This window comes from Antennarius striatus, chromosome 1 (assembly GCF_040054535.1).
Source record: "Antennarius striatus isolate MH-2024 chromosome 1, ASM4005453v1, whole genome shotgun sequence".
NCBI lineage: Eukaryota > Metazoa > Chordata > Actinopteri > Lophiiformes > Antennariidae > Antennarius > Antennarius striatus.
The window spans coordinates 9,993,098-10,014,138 of record NC_090776.1 but is presented as its reverse complement, the minus strand read 5'-3'; the positions used below and the strand labels follow the sequence as shown (position 1 = coordinate 10,014,138).

Here is a 21,041-nt window from a genome sequence, read left to right as displayed (position 1 = left end):
CGTATCTGGAACATTTTCCCGTCTAATACCTGTAAGTCCGCTGGAGTAGGCTCCAGCAAACCCCCATGACCCGCTTAAGATGACAAGCTGTACAGAAAATGGATGGATATAAAAATAACGAGGCAAAAGGGAATTTTGAGAAGGTTCAAGTTCCAATTCATGAAACCTTTAAACAATTCATAGAGGGACCACTGATATTATTACGACACAGATGATACACAGATGATATGTCCATTAAACCAGGAAACCCTCTAGAAATGTTCAGCTGCTTTACAGGACTGGACATTGGTTTATACTCCAAGATTAGTTTCAACAAAACTGAGACAAAACTTGTCTTTCTCAGAAAGTTCAACAGACTTCTTTAAATAAATTGTTCCTCCTGCTCCTCTAGTCCATCCACATATCGGATATTCTTGACGTCCTAGTTGACCCTAAAGTGAAATTTGATCACTATGTCAATCACTGTGATCAGACTCCAATCTTTAACACAATAGTTTAAGTCTGTTTTTACCTCAAAAAACCTTGACATGACGTGACTGCTGTATACAGATTTACACCTCTTTCTGCACTTGAATGAGTAATCTCAGTTTTCTGTCCAGACCTTGAAGAAAGCCCTGCTAATGTAGCCACAAGAGGACAAATGTAGCCACAAGAGGACAAACGTAGCCACAAGAGGATTTTTTAGTACTTATGGTCAACAGTCCAGACCAATGGAGAGTGTGGAAAAGAGGTGAAGAAGCTTGTGCAGGCAGGATGGTATGGATGGAGAAAAGTGTCAGGTGTGATGTATGATAGAAGAATTTCAGCTAAAATGAAAGGAAAGGTGTACAAAACTGTGGTGAGACCCGCGATGTTGTTTGGTCTAGAGACAGTGTCACTGAGGAAAAGACAGGAGACAGAGCTGGAGGTAGCAGAGATGAAGATGCTGAGGTTCTCTTTGGGAGTGACCAGGATGGATAGGATCAGGAATGAGTACATCAGAGGGACAGCACATGTTAGAGGTTCTGGAGATAAAGTCAGAGAGGCCAGACTGAGATGGTTTGGACATGTCCAGAGAAGAGATAGTGAATATATTGGTAGAAGGACGCTGAGTTTTGAACTGCCAGGCAGGAGGCCTAGAGGAAGACCAAAGAGGAGGTTTATGGATGTAATGAGGGAGGACATGAAGGTAGTTGGTGTGAGAGAAGGGGAGGCAAAGGACAGGGCTAGATGGAGGAAATTGATTCGCTGTGGCGACCCCTGAAGGGAAAAGCCGAAAGGAAAAGAAGAACTTAAAGAAAGCCCCGCTATGATGAAGCTTTTTTTGAAGACACACTGTTTGTATTTAGTTTATCACCATTATGCTTTAAATTAAGTGAATTTATTTTTAGCATGAAACACTTGTGAAGAGAAATTGTAGGGAAGCATTTAAATAAAACAAAAGTTAAATGTGGTGGAGTATTAAAAGGAATAATCCAGTCGAACTGAATACAACATGATTCAGGGGAAGAGTGACAATAAATAATTAGAACCTTTTTTAAACTGTGACAAAGTAATTACAATTAAAGAAACAGGCAATCAGTTACACGTTACTGGTGAAAATTTATAAGAGCTGATGTCAGGGTCATCAACACAATTAACACCAATTTCCTCGCGCTCTCGTGACTAGTTAAATAGAGACAGGAAGGCTAGGGACCCTAGCTTTCACTATGCCTTTTCTCTTTATTAAATAAAAGAAACACAAATACGTTTTATTCATAGTTCATGACAGAAAGTGATCATTGAAATTTTTCTTTAACTACATTTTTCAAGGATACATGTTTTATTCCAAAATATCAGACAGAAACCTCGAGGTCTAAAATTTGTGTAAGAGTACAGACATGATATTTGTCCAAATACAGTAATCCACGCGTATTCGCGCTTCAAGATGTACAGCTTCACTACATCGTTGATTTTTAGTCGGTGGTCACATGATACCGTACGTGCATGCTATTGGCTGACAGGATCCGGAAGTGCACTGCATTTTACTTTAGGTGCTGTAAGCAAGAGCATCTTTTACAAACTCTCCAGCACTGACATATCAAAACTGTCACTCCTACGTGACCAATACACACACGCTCACATGATACACGCTCACACACACTTATAGTGAAGCATGTATTTTGGATGCAGAATGCATTTAAGACCACCTCAAAAGATGATGTCTTAAAGTATGTTTGGGCCTCTCCATGAACTAGTAGAGTTATATCTGATGTGAAATGGTCATGAAATACAATTCAACCAAGTACAATTAACCAGCCTGTTTTTATTTATTTTCTCTTAATTTTTTTCTTTCCAACCTTAAAAAAAATAGCACTGAAGTATAGATTTATTTGCTTGACTAAGGTGAGAAAAAAGAATTGCAGTGTGACTATTTGCAGCACCAAATATCAACAATACTATTTATTCTCCTGCAACTATCAGAAAATGACAGTTTTGAAACTATCTTGAAGTCATAAAATTGTAAAAGGTGGTTGGACAGGAAAGTGTGAAATAAAGAAGGCTGTACTGGGAATTTGATAGATAGGAAATGTATTGGGTTTGCTGGAGACCGTGTGAGGCAGACCACTCTGTCAAGTCAAGGTTAGCCTGAGCAGTGATCAATACTTCAATCTCAATAAAACAGCTCAATAGCTCAAGATTGATGGGAAGGAGGAAACACAAGGTAGGGAAAGGGGGATAGAAAAGCAACACAAATGCCAGCCTTGTCATAACGTTAGTGGGGCAGTAACACATTTGTCTAGTCGGATAGGATGGGGCTCTTCTGTTGTGGCCGGTAATGTGCTGCAGTATAGACAGAATATCCATTGCTGTCACAGCTTACAGACTCAGATCAATATTATATATATATAAACATGTTCCCAACCTTGAAACCAAAATAAATAAATGCAAGTATCAACAAGAACCAGCATGAACAATGGCACAGAAAAACTGAGACAACAGTGCTGATGAGGAACAGACGGATAGTTAACAAAAGAGAAAATGTCACTCTTGTGATGAGCTTGTCATTGAAAGGATGAGAAAAATAATAGAAATGTCAAAATCAGTTCAAAACTAGCCTCTGATTGAGAGATTTCTTTAATATTTGCATGTGCAGAAGGATTTGTACGACCTGATAAAGTTGGTGCTGCAACATGAAAAGGAAGTCTTACTTGTAGACTGTGCCTCCGTTTCCGTGGCTAAGTTGTTCTTGATAGTGGATATCTTGGGCATTTATCTGCAGAACCACAAACACGCAGAGATATGTTGTTAAAACATGAAAAGACATGCAACCACTCCTCGATTCCTGTTGGAACACGGGTGAGAGAGAGGACGTAACTGGAGGCGATGAAAACACAACATTCAGGCTACTCCAACTTCAGCAACAGAGGAAAGGAAACAGAGGGACAGGAGGGAGAGACGGGAGATCAATACAATATTTGCTGTCCAATTTCTAAAAAGATGTTCCTCTTGGGTGAATGGGGGTTGGGGGGCTATGCAGGGTTTAATGATCAATTTCTTTGCTGGTTTATTCCAATTTACTTTGATAAAAAAATGTCAAAGACAGGTAATACAAAACACCCTTAGCCAGCATGGCTGGGTTGAACTGTCGCCCATTTAAAATGACAAATATCAAAATGTTCTTGAAGGTCAATGAAATACTTCACTATGACCATTCAGAGAGTGGATCCCTACACCAAAGACATTGTCAAAAAATTCTAACAATCAGAAAATAGTTTCTTGACAAAGCTAAAAAACACGAGAAAAACAAATGTTCATAGATGTTCAAAAAAATTAAATGTATTAAATTAAAACACTTATTCAATCAAAAGTACTCTACAATTGAAAAAACTCCCATTAAAAACAGTAAATTTAGTAAAAACAGTAAATATTTTTCCTTAGCTCAGACAATGAACTTAATTTAAACTGATAAACATTCAAATAAAACATTTAAAAAACCCAAAGGCTATAACAACATGATCATGGATAATAACATCACATAAAATTTCTCTCAATGTAAGACATCCTTTTCATTTAAATAAAGAAGCCAGCCTTTAAAATGCTGAGTGAATACTTTCTGCTGGAACAATGAGACAGGCACTGGCATATAACGTGATGGTATGACATCAATGTGTGCTGCAGAGACTAATTTTGTACTGACAGAAAGATTCAGCTATCATGCATGACCCCCTATTCACCCAAACTGATTAGATCCAATGGTGACAGCAAGGAGGGAAAGAGAATGAGAAGAGATGGATGAAAGGATGGAGGAGGGAGAGAACAGTTCTGTTAGATGGCTGGGCTACGATAGAAACCTGAGAGGCTATTGGCTTAATTGTCTTCTTGACACACTCATGCCAATGTGTGTGTGTGCGCGCAGGGGAGAGAGAGAGAGAGGGAGAGAGAGAGAGAGAGAGAGAGAGACAGAGACAGAGAGAGAGACAGAGAGAGAGAAAGAGAAAGAGAGACGGAGAGAGAGAGAGAGAGAGACAGACAGAGAGACAGACAGATAGATGCTGCTCCTCACAGACTTGCTGCTCTCAGATCAGCCCAGAGAGGGGACAACCACACACACATCCTCTATGTTCCCTAATCAATAGAGTCAACAGTGGAATCCAGATGTGGGAGGAGCAGCTGTGATGCAACAGTGGTCAGATTGTACTTAAACCCAAAGCCCAGGCCTACCTGCCCGTTTGTAAGGATCCTCTTCAACTCAGCAGAAGACTTCTTCAGGCTGAAGGAGGGAACACAGCTCAGATTCACTGATACCATCATTACCATCACAGTCATCACTCTTCATCACATGCTCCTGATGCTCGAAACAAGCTCACCTGTTGTTGGCCATGGAGTCCGGGAGAGCTTGGGTGCAGTCATTAGCTGGGTTAGGTCTGGTGTTCACCTGAAGGTAGATGTGAGGATATATATGAACAAATGTGAAAAGATACACATACAGTCACACATTTGGTGGTCAAGGCCAAAACACAAGCAGACATTTAGCCAGACCCCTTAATGAACAAGAACACAACACAAGCTCTCAGTTCAGTCTGAAGGTTAATTGGCTTCCGTTGTACTGAAGGGACGCAGAAAGAAGAAAGAAGTGTCTACATAAAGGAGGGGAAAACGAGACAGAGAGCAGATCGAAAAGGGGAGAGGGGAAGAGAATCAGGAATATATATTTGCAGGTACTATAGCGTAAGAACAGATTTGAAGGCTAGAGGAAAAGTCATTTGAAGTTTTCATGTGGGATATTGTTCTTTCCATCAATTCATCCATATTTATGTTTACTCCAAAGACCTTGTTTCTCAACCCAGATATCTGAGTCGAAAAGAATGACAAGACCCTGTGATGAGGATACCAAAAATATCTCATTTAATTGAGGTCAAAAGGCCGGTGTGTTGGGTCCACTACAGCACGGGGATTCTCTTTTTAATTAGTGCAAACGAAGACCTAATTTAAACAGTGCAGAAGGAGACTCCCCTCAGCCGACTGCTTTTACATTAAAACCAGAGAAAAGAGAGAAAGGGTTGGCGAAAGACTAAACGTTTTCGGAAAACATCCATCTTCTCAAAACAGACCTTTGAACTTAAACAGACTGACACAGTTCAGCAATTGTTAGAAAAGCTCCTCGGAGGATAGGTTAAATAAAATACTCTTCGTATATTGAGGGTGGGGGCGATTTCATGCTGAAATGGATATGGATGTATATTATGGATCATCTGGAGAGACGGGGGTGGGGGGGTGTCAAATAATTTAACCCTGGTAATTAGCAATGAGATTCAATAGCAACATATGCTCAACATAAATGGGAGGGTCTGCGGAAGGCCATTTGTAAATGGCACAGGGGTGGGGGTGGGTGGGCTTGTAATGACAATTTCATGGTTGAAGAATGACATCTACCATATTGACTTAGTTTTTACTCTAATCAATGCTGGTGTTCTGCATATCACATTGAACTAGGTGATCATAATGCTGGGGGGGGGGGGGTCAGCATTACAACCTGCTCTTATACTGTAGGAAGCAGGAGTTACTACCAGCGATCTCCATACATAAACATAGACAAGGAGAGCGAGAAAATGAGTGAAAGTAAAGGAGAGCCTTGACTTCAATTGACATTTCAATAAGTGGAACACAGCGTTACCAATTCATTTGTCTCCCCCCCGCCTCCCCCCTAGCCTCTGTGTAAGGCAGCTGAAACAATTATTGAGATAGGTACCTTCAGGCCATGTATGTTCCGGATCCCTGGAGTCTTGCCGGCTGAAACAGTAATTGACTAGATTGTAGAACACATCACTGGGCCATTTACAAACGTGCTGAAAAGGAATCGGTTCTTTATAAAGAAAAAAAAAGATGGAAAGAAATGAGGGTTATTCTGAAATTAGTTGTAGACTAGAGAGTGATTGAGATGTTGGGCTCTTGAGACAGCTGGTGGTACTTTGAAAAACAAAAACCAGAGAGGAAGAGAAAGAGGAGAAATGGAAAGAGAGGCAGATACAGCATAAAAGAGAAAGGCAATAAAATGTTTAGTCACTTTGCCCTTGGGGCCTGTTAACAATTATGTATGACTTTGAGTGGTGAGGAAACTATATGGAGATATTAAAAAAAAGACTCCTATTGAAAAAGCACTAGTCGTAAAAAAACAAAACAAAACTTAAAAAAAAAACAGTCAGAGAGAACAACACAAAGCCAGCGAACGAGGTTTAGCCTGAACACAAGAGCGCAGTTTCAATGTCCTTGGAGCAAAAGAAATGTAGATTTATAAATGACTGTCAACACAATAACAGAATGAGCCAATGAATTTTAATGTTGTCCAGAGGCTGCGTTCCTATTCCTAGTCACCAAATGCTCCCATTTTCCTATCGTTTGAACACACAGCGCGACGGATTTACCCAAATTACAGATGAAATTTAAACAACTGTGTAAATATTATTTGGATTTGGATTTTTGTTGTCGGAAAACTAATTCAAAAGATGTTTGGAGCCTTTCAGCGTTGCAAATCCAGAAGAAGTGTGTGAATTCGTACCTCGTGGAAAAATCTGCAGAGGGTCCGGCAGCAGTCCATTCATTCGTTGTTCATTCATTGTGTTGCAGTACTAAAAGGGAAAAAAAGTTCAAAATGCTTGAAAGAAGCAGTGCTTTCAAAGGACTACTTCACATGCAGGAACCTGTATTTATTCTAAAGAAAAAAAATCAAAGCTGTTCTGTAAATACAAGACTGAAAAACACAAAAACCATATGAGGAAAAATTGTGATGTGACTCTGAACTACACTAAAATTTTAGGACTCAACACACAAAATGTTTATTTCATGTTTATTAGCATTCATCTGCAGTGTCCCAAAAAATGTGAGCGTGCTGTGCGGAAATCTGTTGCCACTGAGGAGCAATGCCCTCTGGGCTTGTTCTGAAGGAGTGTAGCATTAACCCTTTTCTCCTCCAGGTCAACAGCTCACCAAACACTCCCATCCTACAGGACCGACACGTGCACACACACTCTGGAGCCTCTCAGACGCTTGCCAAGGCGATGTAATAATTGATGTTTCAGTTAACCAAACCATCTGTTAAACTGTGAGCTTGAGTGTGTTTGTGTGAGAGTGTGAATGTGTTTTGTTTGCGTCCTCTCCTTCCAACCAACAGATATTAACATCTAGACCTTGCCAAAGACACAGTTGGACAAATATATATCTTTTATGGACTCTGCGTGTACATGTGTTTGTTGTGTTTCATTTACCATACATCATAAGTTCTCACAGATATATGTAAATTTGCACTATCGTTGTGGGGTGGGGGTGGGAGGATCAGAATGGCTACCCAAGTGGCACAGCTGTTATTAAAAGGCCTATTTATCACTGTCAGGTCCCTTCTCGCTCCTAGCCCTCTGCTTTCGCCCTCCAGCGTTCTCACTAGGCCATATCTGAACAATAGGCCTCATACCCAAAAAGCATGTTGTGTGTGTGTGCGTGTGTGTATGTGTGTGGGTGGGGTGTGGTGGAGGGGGTTGGGGGTCAGGCTTCACATACCTTTAATTTTCCGCTCAGCTAGTTTATTGATTAAGGCTGCAATTACCACCTAATCTGTAGTAGGTGTGTTATTAAAAGACATTCTCCGTTGTTGGCCAATAACTAAACAGTGTCCATTCCCAAATACCATTGCTCAGCCTAAAGGGACAATGGGGAGAGGGAGAGCAGAGGCTGGGTCTCATCATCATTAGCAGACTAAGGAGAAATGGGAGTAAGAACGGTGGAATTAGAGCTACTACCTCCAGGGGGAGCTGAGCGAGGAACAGATGAGGTCACATGTTTTTTTTAGCACCTGACACGGACCGGTCTTTAACTTTGAACAGGGACATCTGTCTTTTAAGGTGTCAAACAATGATTAGAGATGCCTGGAAGACTACTGGTCCTCAGAGGAGCATGTAGCAATCAATGTTCTCTGTGATGGGGATAGTTTTCACAAATGCCCTCTGCAGACTGATGTTAATTAAGTGTTGGATTTGAGCATTAATTTTGCTCAGCAACAAGGAGCATGGATTTTTCACAAAGTAATGTTAAAACAGAGATCTTACATGAGTTAAAACAACCAACTTGAAAATCACATCTAAAAGTCTAGTATTACATTTATTGTCACAAATGTCTAAAACACAGAAACACAAGAAGAAACCACAAGAGACTCTTCTCACCTATCACCTAACATGCAGGTTTCCATTAATTTCACATAATGGCTGTCTGCTCACCTGGAATTAACAACAACGAGATGAAAATCCACCGGGGTTTTCTGTGGAGGCCAAACGGCCAACGCAGCAAACAACCATAACTAGAAAGAAATCGTCTGAACACAAATGCAAATGACTGCTGAAATGCATAACCCTCGCATAAGACATTTAAAGCACCTGGCTAGTGTAAATTAGGTTTTAGTGAGCCAAGTATTTTCCAGGTGATCAGCAGCTTTCTCTACACGTCCCTGTCCCACGAGAAGTAAAAAGCCATTACAGGGCTCTTGGATTTGTTGGCTAAAAATTTTCTGTACAAATGGCTTTTTTAAATTTGTGGACGAAGCAGGATGAAGGATACTAAAGTAGGTGTGCTGGATTGAGTGAGGTGCAGGTCAGAGCCATACGTTAATATGCTGCCACATCACCTGGATAAAGTGTTGGGACAATAAACTGTCATTGTGCATAAGAAAATGTTCCCTCTAAGCTGCGCAATTGCGCACCGCTTGCACAGTCTCAGCGCACAGAAAATTATATTCTGAGCATAAAATAAAATTTGATAAACGTGTTGCAACATCCCGTGTGTCGTTACTGTTGTGTTTTGCTGCCCTTAGTTGTTCTCCGCCAGTTGTACATGAGGTCGCGAGATTTGGAGTGTCAAAGGTGAGTGCTGAGCGGGTGTTGAGAGGAATTCTGGATTGTTGCTTGTTAAAGCTGGATGCCGAAATTGAGCTTGCCAAAAGAAGTCCGTGGTTGTCATCCTTGACCACATTACACGACAACGGGGGTGTCACAGTATTAAAATACAGTCTTCTTCTTCTTTTCCTTTCAGTTTTTCCCTTCAGGGGTCGCCACAGTGAATCATTTGCCTCCATCTAACCCTGTCTTCTGCATCCTCTTCTCTCTCACCAACTACCTTCATGTCCTCTTTCACTACATCCATAAACCTCCTCTTTGGTCTTCCTCTAGGCCTCCTGCCTGGCAGTTCAAAACTCAGCATCCTTCTACCAATATATTCACTACAGTATTAAAATACAGTAATATCGAATATTAGATTTAATTTATTAGACCAAAACCATTGTTTTCTGTACCATTCTGCATTGTAACTCAGTGAGTGACAGATGTCCAGCCAATGATGTGATAATGTTCATTGACGCTACGCAGCCAATCAGAGCATTGACGGTCCTACATGTGTGCCCTGCTGCTTAACTAATTACCACTGGAAACAAACGGGCAGCGACACATCCACCCACCAAGCCAAAGGAAAAAAGAAATGCGATTAAATTAAGATGGAATGGCTGTCGGAGTTTATGTAAATAGAAGAACAATCTGTGAAAGTGGGTGAGATTTTTTTTCTTTTTGAGAAAGTTCAAAGCAAGAAACAGACGAAGCCATTAACCTGGACAAAGTGTACAACCACGTGATAAATAAGGTAAAGTTTAAGTCAGATTTGTGCACATTCTAATAACATTTATTATTTATGGATATTAATCATTGAATGCTATTATTAACAGAGAATTTATGGTTAGTATAAATGCAAATAAAAAAAAAGAGTACTGTAATTAGATATTTACAGACAAAGAGTTATAGGCATTTACACTGTATCACAAGCAACAGCACACGTCATCATGCAAAATGTGAATGCTAATTTAATGTGAACAAAATTTTATGTCTGAAAGGTGTATATGTGTCATTTCTTCCAGAATAGGACCCTGAGGCTGCGTTCAGGGACCCTAAACCAGAACACAACTGGACTTCACCTATAGGCCAAAGTAGCTCTCATCCCCTGGCAAAAGCAGGACCCTCACATATAACAAACTACACATCTCATGAAGAACAAGCTTTTTTGTCTTTTTCATTTCAAGTGGGCAAAATCACTTATATTGAAAATACACAAACGAAAATTGCTGCTGTAATTTGATTCTTTTAATAAGCCATGTATCTTGTTATGATCCAAGGCTTTGAATAAGTGTGATAGTTTCGTGTGGTCACAGCGTGCACATATGATGTTGCTCACAGTGGTCCTCAGTGTGCTCGGGAAGCTTGTGTGTTTGCCCAGATGCACAAAAAATTAGAGGAAACATTGCTGATATCTATAAATTTTGCAATTCAACATCCTTCTCTCACGTTAATCCCGTTCAAACAGGACACAGCTCAACAAGTCAAAGTCACCAACATGCTGAGAGATCAATATTTTTCCATCCCTGTTTCGTAACCCTCACTGGCACAACGACTGTCTCTCTTCCCTTAATCCCCCCGCTACCCTGTACTACCTAATGATTAAAAAGCAGCCACAAGTGAATGCATGACGAAAATGGACAAAAAAACAAGGACTGTAAATTGTGCCTGTGGCTCCAGCAGCATCATTGTGAGCTGATGGGGGGTAAAAGACATCTAGAGATGAAAGTAGATTTTGAACAATTCTGCAGCCCGGGGGGGCCTCTCTTTAATGAGGCAAAACTTTAAGTACTGAATAATAAATAATAAAAATTGACAGTTCATTTAGCTTTCAGTGTACCTCGTAGAGAAAGACATTACACACCATTACTCTTACTGTCCATGGTATGAGCAGTAAGTATGTGGAATATGAAAACGTTCAACACAAGGTGGCGAAGCTGAAGAGTGAATGTTTGTGAGTGTAAGTCCGTTGCTGAAAACCATAGATGAGCAGTTTTGAGAGAATGTGTGTGTGTGTGTGTGTGTGTGTGTGTGTGTGTGTGTGTGTGTGTGTGTGTGTGTGTGTGTGTGTGTAGCTATGCTAAATACAACCGAGTGAAGCTATGTGGTCTCAATGGTCTGAATAGGTTGTTTAAAATCAGAACATTTTTACTATTTTTAGTCTTTTCAATTTAATCCAAAACAGTAGTGTCTCCTGTACAAGCGTAACAATGACTGTTTCCTCATTTTGAACATCACTAAACAAGGTTATAGTGACCATGTCAGGAATCCACTGAGTCAATTTCCTACTGCTTTAAAAATACATTTAAAGTTTGGGGTTTTTCCTCCATCATGCCGTCTAGCTGGTGAATAGGGTCGACAAGCCAAGGGCAGGAGGAACTTGGATGGACAGTCAAGCTGGCAGTTTCAGTTTATGTGTGAAGGTTTAGAGATGTCCATCTCCAAGATTTTTCACCCAGTGAAACGGAAGTTTAGTGGTTCTTTCATTGCACTGCAAAAAGCAATCAAGAAGTACAAGGCTTTCAAAGCAATGTCCCTGTTACTCTGTCCACTCAAGTGTTTTATGTGTTTATTCCAAATTCATAAAGTTTCTTTAGGGGCTTTATAATTCCACTGACATTAAATGCTCTATATTTGGTCCTTGATCGAGATTGGAAAAGCTTCACGGAAAAGAATAAATATATCAGAAACCTTTGAAGGGATCTCTCTTTAAGATGCTCAGAAAAATAGCTGGGGTCATATTAATGTTGTAAACAACAATGGAAGCAGAAGACAAACCGGGGCGGTTTTCAAATGCAGAAACAGTTTTTGGGACGGATCAAAAAAATGTATCAACTCACATATGACAACATGGCTTTGAGTTCTTCATCGCTTCTTACAGTGATTCTGTCCCCGACCTCATCCTCATCTGAAAAAAAAGAAGAGAAAAAGCATGAAAAAAATAAAATTAATCTACAGTCAACATCACAGACAGCAGTTAAAACCAAATACATTTAAACATTAAACATGATATTGCAAATATCTACTTATGAACACAAAATCTAACAATACATTACCCAAATACTTTCACATTGATGCTGATAATAATTCTTGACATAGAACTGCACAGAAACACATTTTAAATTATATATTTTCAGTGGATAATGCTTAATCACAAAATCTATTGAATCAGACATTCATTCTAAAAAAGTATCATCACTGGTATAAGTTTCACATGCATGAACAGGATCGAATAATTAGTTGATTTTTCCAGCTCTTCCCACACAAAGTACCCACATAAAGTAAGAAACATTATTATTCAACCCTGATTACATATTAGGTTGATTGACAATACAGTATATGCAATCTGTCAGCTGTTTGCAATAAGCAGATGATAATGGAAAACCGCTCAGTGCAATCATTTAGATGTTTTTTCAATAATTCAAAGAGAAAAGATCACATATTTGGATCCATAGCTGTTAGTTTTAAATTAAAGGAGGTTGTATGACAAGAAAGAGGCAAAATAAGGAAACTAAAACATATCACACCCGATTCCTGAGGAGGCACATGGACAAAAACCCTCGAGTGGAAGCAAAAGACTTGGCTGCGGAATGCATGGGGGTTTCAGAAGACACAGTAAAGTACACAACATGATGAAACGCCCCACACCTGAACTTAAAAATATTCATCACATTTGACCCACAAGCACAAGGTTTGAGCTTCTGTAGCTCAAAACCATCTGGACAAGACACTGAGGCTTTGGGGTGCAGCTCCATGGAGCGATGAAAAAAAATCTCTTCCATCAAATATCAGGATCCTAAAAAAAGGTCTCACCATCTGTGAGGAAGCTGAGGCTTGAGTATCACCGGATGTTCCGAAAGGACAATGATCCCCACCAGACCTTTAAGACTAAAGAAGTCCTGTGTTGTTCTAGACTGGCTGTGACCAGACTTGAGTCCTATTGGAAATCTCTAGTGGATTTTAAGGATTTGTATCATTTAAGCCCAGGAATGAGTTAAGAACCCTAACAGAAGTTGGTGTCTGGGTATGTGCCATATTTGTCTCTACAAAGTACGAGAGACGCTTGTCATCTTTAGGAACGGTTGTAAAGTTCACTGAACAATTTAAATGTTCCTGGTTAATTTGGATTTGATGAAGCCCAATTCTTAGAGGAATACTGATTTATAAGGCTCAATTTACTACAATACTGAAACAATAAGATAGTAAATTGCAGGAATATTGTTTCGTTTTACAAAATATTATCACTGTCAAACACAGTTGAAGTAGCTGACAGTGTTTGTACTGTAGTGAACTTTAGGGTGAAAAATCAAGAGTTGAAAAGTAGGTGTTATTCTGAAGGGAATCAATGTTTGAGCTGTGTAAAAAATACAAAAACAGAGACTTACACTCAAAGGCCGTGACTGTTGCTTCAGGCATGACGTCTCTAATCGCCACCTGAAAGGTTTGACAGAACATCAGGACAGAAAGAACAAGAAGGGATTCCAGGTGCAGACAGGAGCTGACAGGTGACACAGGAGTCGGCCTGCTAGCTGTGTAGCATGTTGAAGACTCACCAGCAAGTCATTGAAGTTCAGGAGAGATGGACAGTCCACGGATGAGTCCATGTCTCCTGACGGAGTTTTAATCCGGATCACTATCGCCTCGGTGTCCATCATGAGGGGGTTACTGAGACCGAGTGGGAGCATTAACAACAAAAACTAAGTCGCGTCATAACGTCTGTCTGGCTGTCTTATTAACACACCGAGCTGACGTCCTGCAGTGGTTTGCTAGCGACACAGGCTAGCATCCCGCTCGGTTCAGACCTGCTGCTCAGCGACGTGGAGATTTAAAACCCGTCACCGGCGACACCGAAGCGTCATCACAACTCTACGAACGCTCCAGCACGAAGAACAGACGTGTGTGTGCGTCAGGCAAAGTTTCACACTGTGTCATCGCAGACACCTAGCCATCGAGCCAGTTTACAGGAAACTACAAGTGCGTTTAGTCAACATCCGCTTTCTGGTATTTCAAAATAAAATAACTCTTGATCAAATTAAAACTACATTTAGAAAATTAAAAGTCTATTTTAAGAGTACTACAAAATTATTACAGATTGAACATACATGCAGTGAATGTGTGTTTTTGTGCTTCTTGACAAGCAGAACTCATCTGTATTCAATGCACTCTTCAAAAGCTCACTGTAATATCTTTACACTTGTTAAATGTTAAAATCCATTTTTAAATTCCCCTATTATTTTTTTTAATTATCGAAGTGTGCTTCTGCTCCCCTGCAACCGCCCCAATCATATAAATTATAAATTGTAAATTTCCCAGTTTGGGATATCAAAGTACAGTATATCTAATTTAATTTAATCTAATCTAATCTAATCTAATCTAATCTAATCTAATCAAGGAATTATATCACATTCATATAAGATAAATAGTTCTAATTTTGAGAGATATTTTTGTTATTATTATTTCAGTGTGTGTGTGAATAAAAAATAAAGAATGTGACAATGCTTTTTGTATTCATTATTCATTGTTCATATTTTAAATTGTAGTGTTTGTTGAACAAGCAGTACGGTGGCGCACTGTCGCCGCACAGCAAGGCAGTTCCGGGTTTGAGTCCCGCTCGTTGTGAAGTTTGCATGTTCTCCCCGTGTCTGCGTGGGTTCTCTCCGGGTTCTCCGGCTTCCTCCCACCTCCAAAAACATGTACTTCAAGTTGATTGGCCATTCTAAATTGCCCATAGTGTGTGAGCGTGTATGTTTGTCTGTCTTTGTGTGTGGCTCCGCGGCGCACTGGCGTCGTGTCTGGAGTTTCCCCCGCCTCACACCCTCAGACAGCTGGGATAGGCTCCAGCTCCCTATGACCCGCTACAGTGGATAAAGCGATTCAGTAGATTTGACGTGAACGATATGCAATAAAATATCGAAAATAATTTTTTGTATTATGACTGATTGTAGTTTACTGTAATTCACACCTTTGAACTACAAACTGACAGAAATAGTTTACTGCTCAGGTTCTTTATGCTAGATAGGAGTTCTTAAAAGCATTTGCAGTAAACAACACTGATATGCAATGTTTCTTTATATATATGTTTATAATGATACAGTAGCTGCATAAGGGTAGGGTGTTTGTTTTTATACCTTGAACCATTTCAGTCATTAATGTTTGCGTATTGTAGGAATGATCCTCGCTTTATCATAAACAGCTGTAAACAATGGACAGTCCACCTATTGAATAGGTAAGCAAAGGTTTACGTATTCAATGCTCCCTTCCCTGCAAAGGTTTTCATTGAATATGAGTCTTTCTGTATAATCAAATGTAAAACAAAGAGGCTCTTCCAACTATTGATTACAGTCTTATGAATGAACTTCTGATTGAAGTTCGAAGCACAAGACGCTGATCTCTGGATGAAATGAAGTCTTTTCCTCTGTAGTGTAGCGCTCTGCTCCCAAATCTCCTCTTCCAATGAGAAGAAATGTTAAAGCTGGCTCTGTAGCAGATCTGACTCCAACATGGTCACATCTGTCAACCAGTCCATCCTTTTGCTCATCTGTCTGTCGTTGGTTTGTCTCAAAAGCACACAGATACAGTAACGCACACAAGCAGAAGTTAGAAGTTCTCCCATCGACCTACATCTGTGTGCATGTAATTGCTGACACCTGTACTGACAGCCAGGTTAAAGACGCATTGATTTCCATGTAATGCCTGGAATTATTACTTTGTCTAATTGTTGCAAGAGAGTAAAGGGGAGGAACCAAACTGGAAAACTGGGTTATCAAGCTTTCTGATTAATGCCTCCACCAGCACTGCCATCTGATGAAAAGCAGAGGATCTATATGGCACTTTGTCAAACATACTCTCCCTGGACTTGACGTTAGGTTCTTCTGCTGTGGAGGCAACTAGGATGAAGCTCAATCAGCAATCCACATTATCAGAAATCAAACTCCTGACTTAGCTGGGAGGGGAAAGTGGAAAAGGAAGGCCAGCACTCATTGTCTGGTAATTAAAACCCATTTTATTACAGCCACTCTCCTGGCCTGTGCCTCTGTTCTTCCTATTGATAAGTTGCTGTGTTAAAAGTGGCCTCAGTTTGTCTCTAAATATATGAGACACACTTATTTGACTTTCTCAGCAAAGAGGGAAAATCAAGCAAACTAGACAGCAACAAGGTTGTCTATTATTTACTGCTTTTATTGTAGTTTTATCTGTATTCTTCTGTGTCCAAATGCAGCCACTGTTTCTTCGTCCCCCCTCCCCTTGTGATGATAATTATTATTTAATTTATCTATGTCAGATGTATTGGTTGCCTCGTGTTTATTGATTAAGGACCTAAAGTCAGCACAGTCTTCTGTCACTGTAATGCTGATATAGACATTCTTGAAATTCTATTTGTCTGCTGGTTAAGCATTGATCCTTTTTGCAGATATTGACTGTTACTTGGTAGTTTCCTATTTACAATGCCCCTTAACATTAAGGGTAATTATTCATCATGGAATGTCTGAGCTTGTGGTTTCCGGTCTTATTTACCTTTATAGAAACAATCAGTAGTGAGGATACCACTGGCGTCGGTCTCAATTCAGTAAGAAAAATGTATCCCAGCATCTGTCCTAGGCTGCGTCCCAACTCGGGTATCCAGATCCGCAGCGACTTGCTGAAGTAGAGATCTGTGTCCTCAGCCTTGAAGCCGAAGCCTGTTGTTTATTGATGCTGCCAGAGTCCCAGTTCAGATCGATACCACCTCCTCTCAGATGGGCCTTCAACACGAGCAAACTCCAAATTGAGGTCAGGATATGTGGAGGGTTATGGCACTTCAACATGAATTGCCCGCGAGGCCACAATCATTTGTTACATCTTCCTTTAAAGTTCATCTCCAAGTTGACCTGTGACGAAGCACGGAGAGTTTGTGAGTCACCTGTGTGAGAGTTATGAGGAAATGCAGGGATATATAGACAAGCAGGGCAGAAAAAATGCACTGTGTGACTGCCTCGCTGCTCTCCGCTGCCTGCTTTCTCTGCTGTTCTGTGTTTCAGGTTCGCCTCTGAGGTCCCCTTTATGGCTGCATGTTGTTTCTGTTGTTTCTAATAAAGAGGAAATATTGGTGCCCTCCTGACCTGCTCATTGGGGCCATAGAAAAATTTATGAGGTGTGTCCTCTCTATAGAGGCTGCTGCTGAACTAGCCCTGGCGTAAATAACACATCACCAGTTCAACAGAGTTCCTATAGCTCTACTTGCATGTCGTGTTCAAGTGATTTTGTCAAATGCACAGATGTGACTACTTATGTTGTCGAGTGACACAGACAAAAACAAAAATGCAGACACTTTGTTTTATCAATCTAAATTTTTGGCATTTTTTTTGTTGTTGTAGGCTTTCAGACAAGAAATGTCATTTTTAAAATGTTCATATTGTGGCTTTAATCTTTGCTGTTCGTGACCGAGATGCACTGTTTTTTCCCCCGGCCTTACTCCCAAAAAGTCAACTCCATCAGTCTTGCAGTACTCTGTACATTTCACCACTACAGTGTGGAAACTCAGATGGAAAAATATCCAAACGCCTAAATATAGTTATATTTGCACCATCATGCATTTTGTTGCATCTGTAATAGTATCTATTTCCATTAGAACTGGGTTTTGTCTGTGCAGACATATTCTTCTGGGTAGACAGTTATTAACGAATAATGAACATTAAACAAGAAAAACGTTTTTAAGCTGTTTTTTTCTTCTGTTCTTTACATAAACGTATATATAAATAAGTTTTGTTGCATTACTGAGAAGGTTTTATTAACACGTTTTGATATATCAATTTTTAACACGTCGGGGCATTCTGGAACAATTTAACCTGTGATACTCTGCATTAAAACTTTAAATGAAGTTTAATAAAAATATATAATAATCAATTATAATAGAATCATATTTGAACTGATTTTATTGGTAGAGGTGGTGGAACCAATTTGCATGCAGTTTTATTGAAAATAATCAATGTTAATATAATTTTTTTTCACGTACTGTATAGGTAATCTTAACATGCAAGGTAATTGCTTCCACATTGAAATCTAAATGCAGTGAAGTAAATCATACAGAATATCTCTGTGAAACACAGCAGTAGAGAAGTATAAATTGGGATAAAAATAAATATTCTGGTGAAGTTCATGCACCTAAAGATTAGCTATTTCTTGGAATTCAGAATCATGACAATTTTAATTTTTTTATGAGTTAAAATAAGAATTTTCAGTGGACAAATCCAACAGCAACAACAACACTGTAACTGAATACACACGTGCATGAAGATGTGTATGGTTGTGGCTGGGATGGCCGACCTCTTCTAACCACACATTGCCCGGGTGCAGTGTCAGCTGCCCTGTTTGTCAGCTGAAATATTCATCAAACAGATCAACGGAAAGTCTGGCCGGCTTTTCAACTGACAACTGGATGTCAATAATTGATAGGGAATGAGCTAAATGACTTAGTGAGTGTTTGGGGGGTCCTTCTCTTTCTGTAAGCGATGCCTCTGACCTTTGGTGTGTGAAAGAAGTCATCATGGTCAGTGCTCATATGTCATATAAAGCCGAGCACAATGAGCTGACCAGTGAAAGTAATGAAGTCAAATTAAAATGAAAGAAACTGTAGGCCAGCTGAAATGTCTCTGAATTTATTTCATTATTTATTAACATACAAAATGCAATTCAACAACAAAATGAATCCTTTATTACTAAAGTGTACTTTTCAACTTGGCTTGATTACAGAATGATGAAAAATAGCATATATTTTTATTAATTATAGTTTTAATTTCCTTACAATAAACCATAGTTTATGACTACAAGATAATCACAGTCCCAACTGATCATATTAGTACCTTATATTGTAAACCATATATACTGAAAACTAGTGTTCGAGTGATGAATGTAAATTTCCAGTCACTCTCCATATATGTTAAATTTCCAATGCCAAAAGAAAACATTTGTCACCCTACAGATTCACACACATTCAGCAAGGAGACCTTTCTGTTACTTACCTGACCTCTGACCTCCCAGGAAGGAAAAAATCATCCAAATCAATACAATTTTAAATCATTGTACTATTGTATTTTATGTTAACAGTATGTGATTAACATGCTGTTAACATTGACAGGATGTGATATAGAGCACAAAATATTTACCGTCTGTGGAAAACAATAAGGGTAGGTTAAGGCTAACCTGTTTATTTGTGTCACATTTAGCTCCTATATAGTTCAATGTACTTGAGCGTTGATTCCCGGAGTGTTTGTTTATATTAAGTTAAAATAAATATATTCTTTTAATGGAAGACAATAAAAAATAAGAGAAAATGTGACAAAATGGTGGGGACTGTATTTTATAGTACTAAATGCATTAGGGGCTTTGAACAGCTGTTGTTGATAACTGTATTACTGACTAATAATAATACCTTAATAATTGAGGTATCCATTAAATAAGCTTGAAATTCTTGTAGACTTGAGGACAGGGTGGGGAAGTAGAGCAGTTTAGTGAGTTTATTTTAATTTTTTTCTCATGTAATGATAAAAACATAGATACTAAATTATGTAACAGTTCATTTTTAACTGTTGTATACAGTATTGCAGCATTTTTTCTAATCAATTCTGTAATTATTTGCTGATCATTAAAATCTTGTTACAAATAAGGGGGAAATGACAAAACTTAAGAACAATATGAAATATATGTCCTTCTTAAATGAATGAACAAGTCTAGTCTTGAAACCCATCAAGTCCACAAAAAAAACCCCTCCTCTCTGGATATTTACAAATTTTTTACAACTTTTCTTTCTTTCTAAGATAACATTTGATTTAATAACTTATTTTTGATGGTAGGTTAGAGAGAATAAATATGAAGTGCATCTTTTTGATTCATTCATATCGTTAAAATACATTTAATGTTTTCTTTTTGCAGGGAGATATTACTGTGTTGGTAAATCTGCTTGGCTGTGTGTGTGTGTGTGTGTGTGTGCGTGCGTGTGTGTGTGTGAGTGTGTGTGCGTGTGTGTGAGTGTGTGTGTGTGCGTGCGTGCGTGTGTGTGTGTGTGTGTTCACACTTGCTCATTGTGGGATATAACAAAGCCCTGGAAATACAACCTCCAGGGGTCTTACCTGGATGCAGCAGCCCCCACTTTTTCATTAAAAACTGCTACGCTGCAGCTGAGGCTCCGTTACACCACAATGTGACAGAGCTACAAGGGCAAACATATGCGACCTGGATGCAACCTTCAAATACAGCCCAATAGATGGATCTTTTGCTCCTCTCTGCACAACAAGTTTGAATGCAAATTGATTCTCACCATATTTAATGAATGTGTGTCTGGCATTGTTGTTGGCCTTGCTGTGCTTTTTCTTTCTCAAGCCTTCCTTGTTTAAGCATTGAAATGTCTTCATATTGAAATGGGTAGAACATTTTTACAAGCCTGCCTCTGTGGATGCATTGATGATACAGATTTTTTAAAATGAATTATTCCTGAAATACCCTTTTAGACACACCTCTAAAATAATTTTGCACATCGTACAGTAGAGAAAAACCTTCCAAAATTTTTGGTTTAAACTATTTATTTTTTCTGCTGTAACATTTTCATTGTGTTATATTTTATTGTTGTTATCACACAAAAGTACAAAAGCACATATAGAAAAAATTGTACCCGTCCATTCCCTGGAC

The 21,041-nt window shown here is 39.2% G+C and overlaps 1 protein-coding gene across 3 annotated transcripts in view; it reads right to left on the bottom strand.

Annotated features, from left to right (window-relative positions):
• Nucleotides 1–14,349, bottom strand: part of map2k5 (mitogen-activated protein kinase kinase 5) — a 54,088-nt gene extending 39,739 nt beyond the window's left edge. For all 3 annotated transcript variants that reach the window (XM_068314096.1, XM_068314105.1, XM_068314114.1), the window contains exons 1-8: nt 13,934–14,349; nt 13,766–13,814; nt 12,221–12,288; nt 7,019–7,088; nt 6,212–6,252; nt 4,830–4,897; nt 4,684–4,732; nt 3,171–3,235 (exon numbers count right to left, since the gene is read on the bottom strand). In XM_068314096.1, the coding sequence (XP_068170197.1) occupies nt 3,171–3,235; nt 4,684–4,732; nt 4,830–4,897; nt 6,212–6,252; nt 7,019–7,088; nt 12,221–12,288; nt 13,766–13,814; nt 13,934–14,065 (542 nt within the window). In that variant the 5' untranslated portion in view covers nt 14,066–14,349. The remainder of the gene's footprint in view (nt 1–3,170; nt 3,236–4,683; nt 4,733–4,829; nt 4,898–6,211; nt 6,253–7,018; nt 7,089–12,220; nt 12,289–13,765; nt 13,815–13,933) is intronic.
• Nucleotides 14,350–21,041: the final 6,692 nt, after the last annotated feature.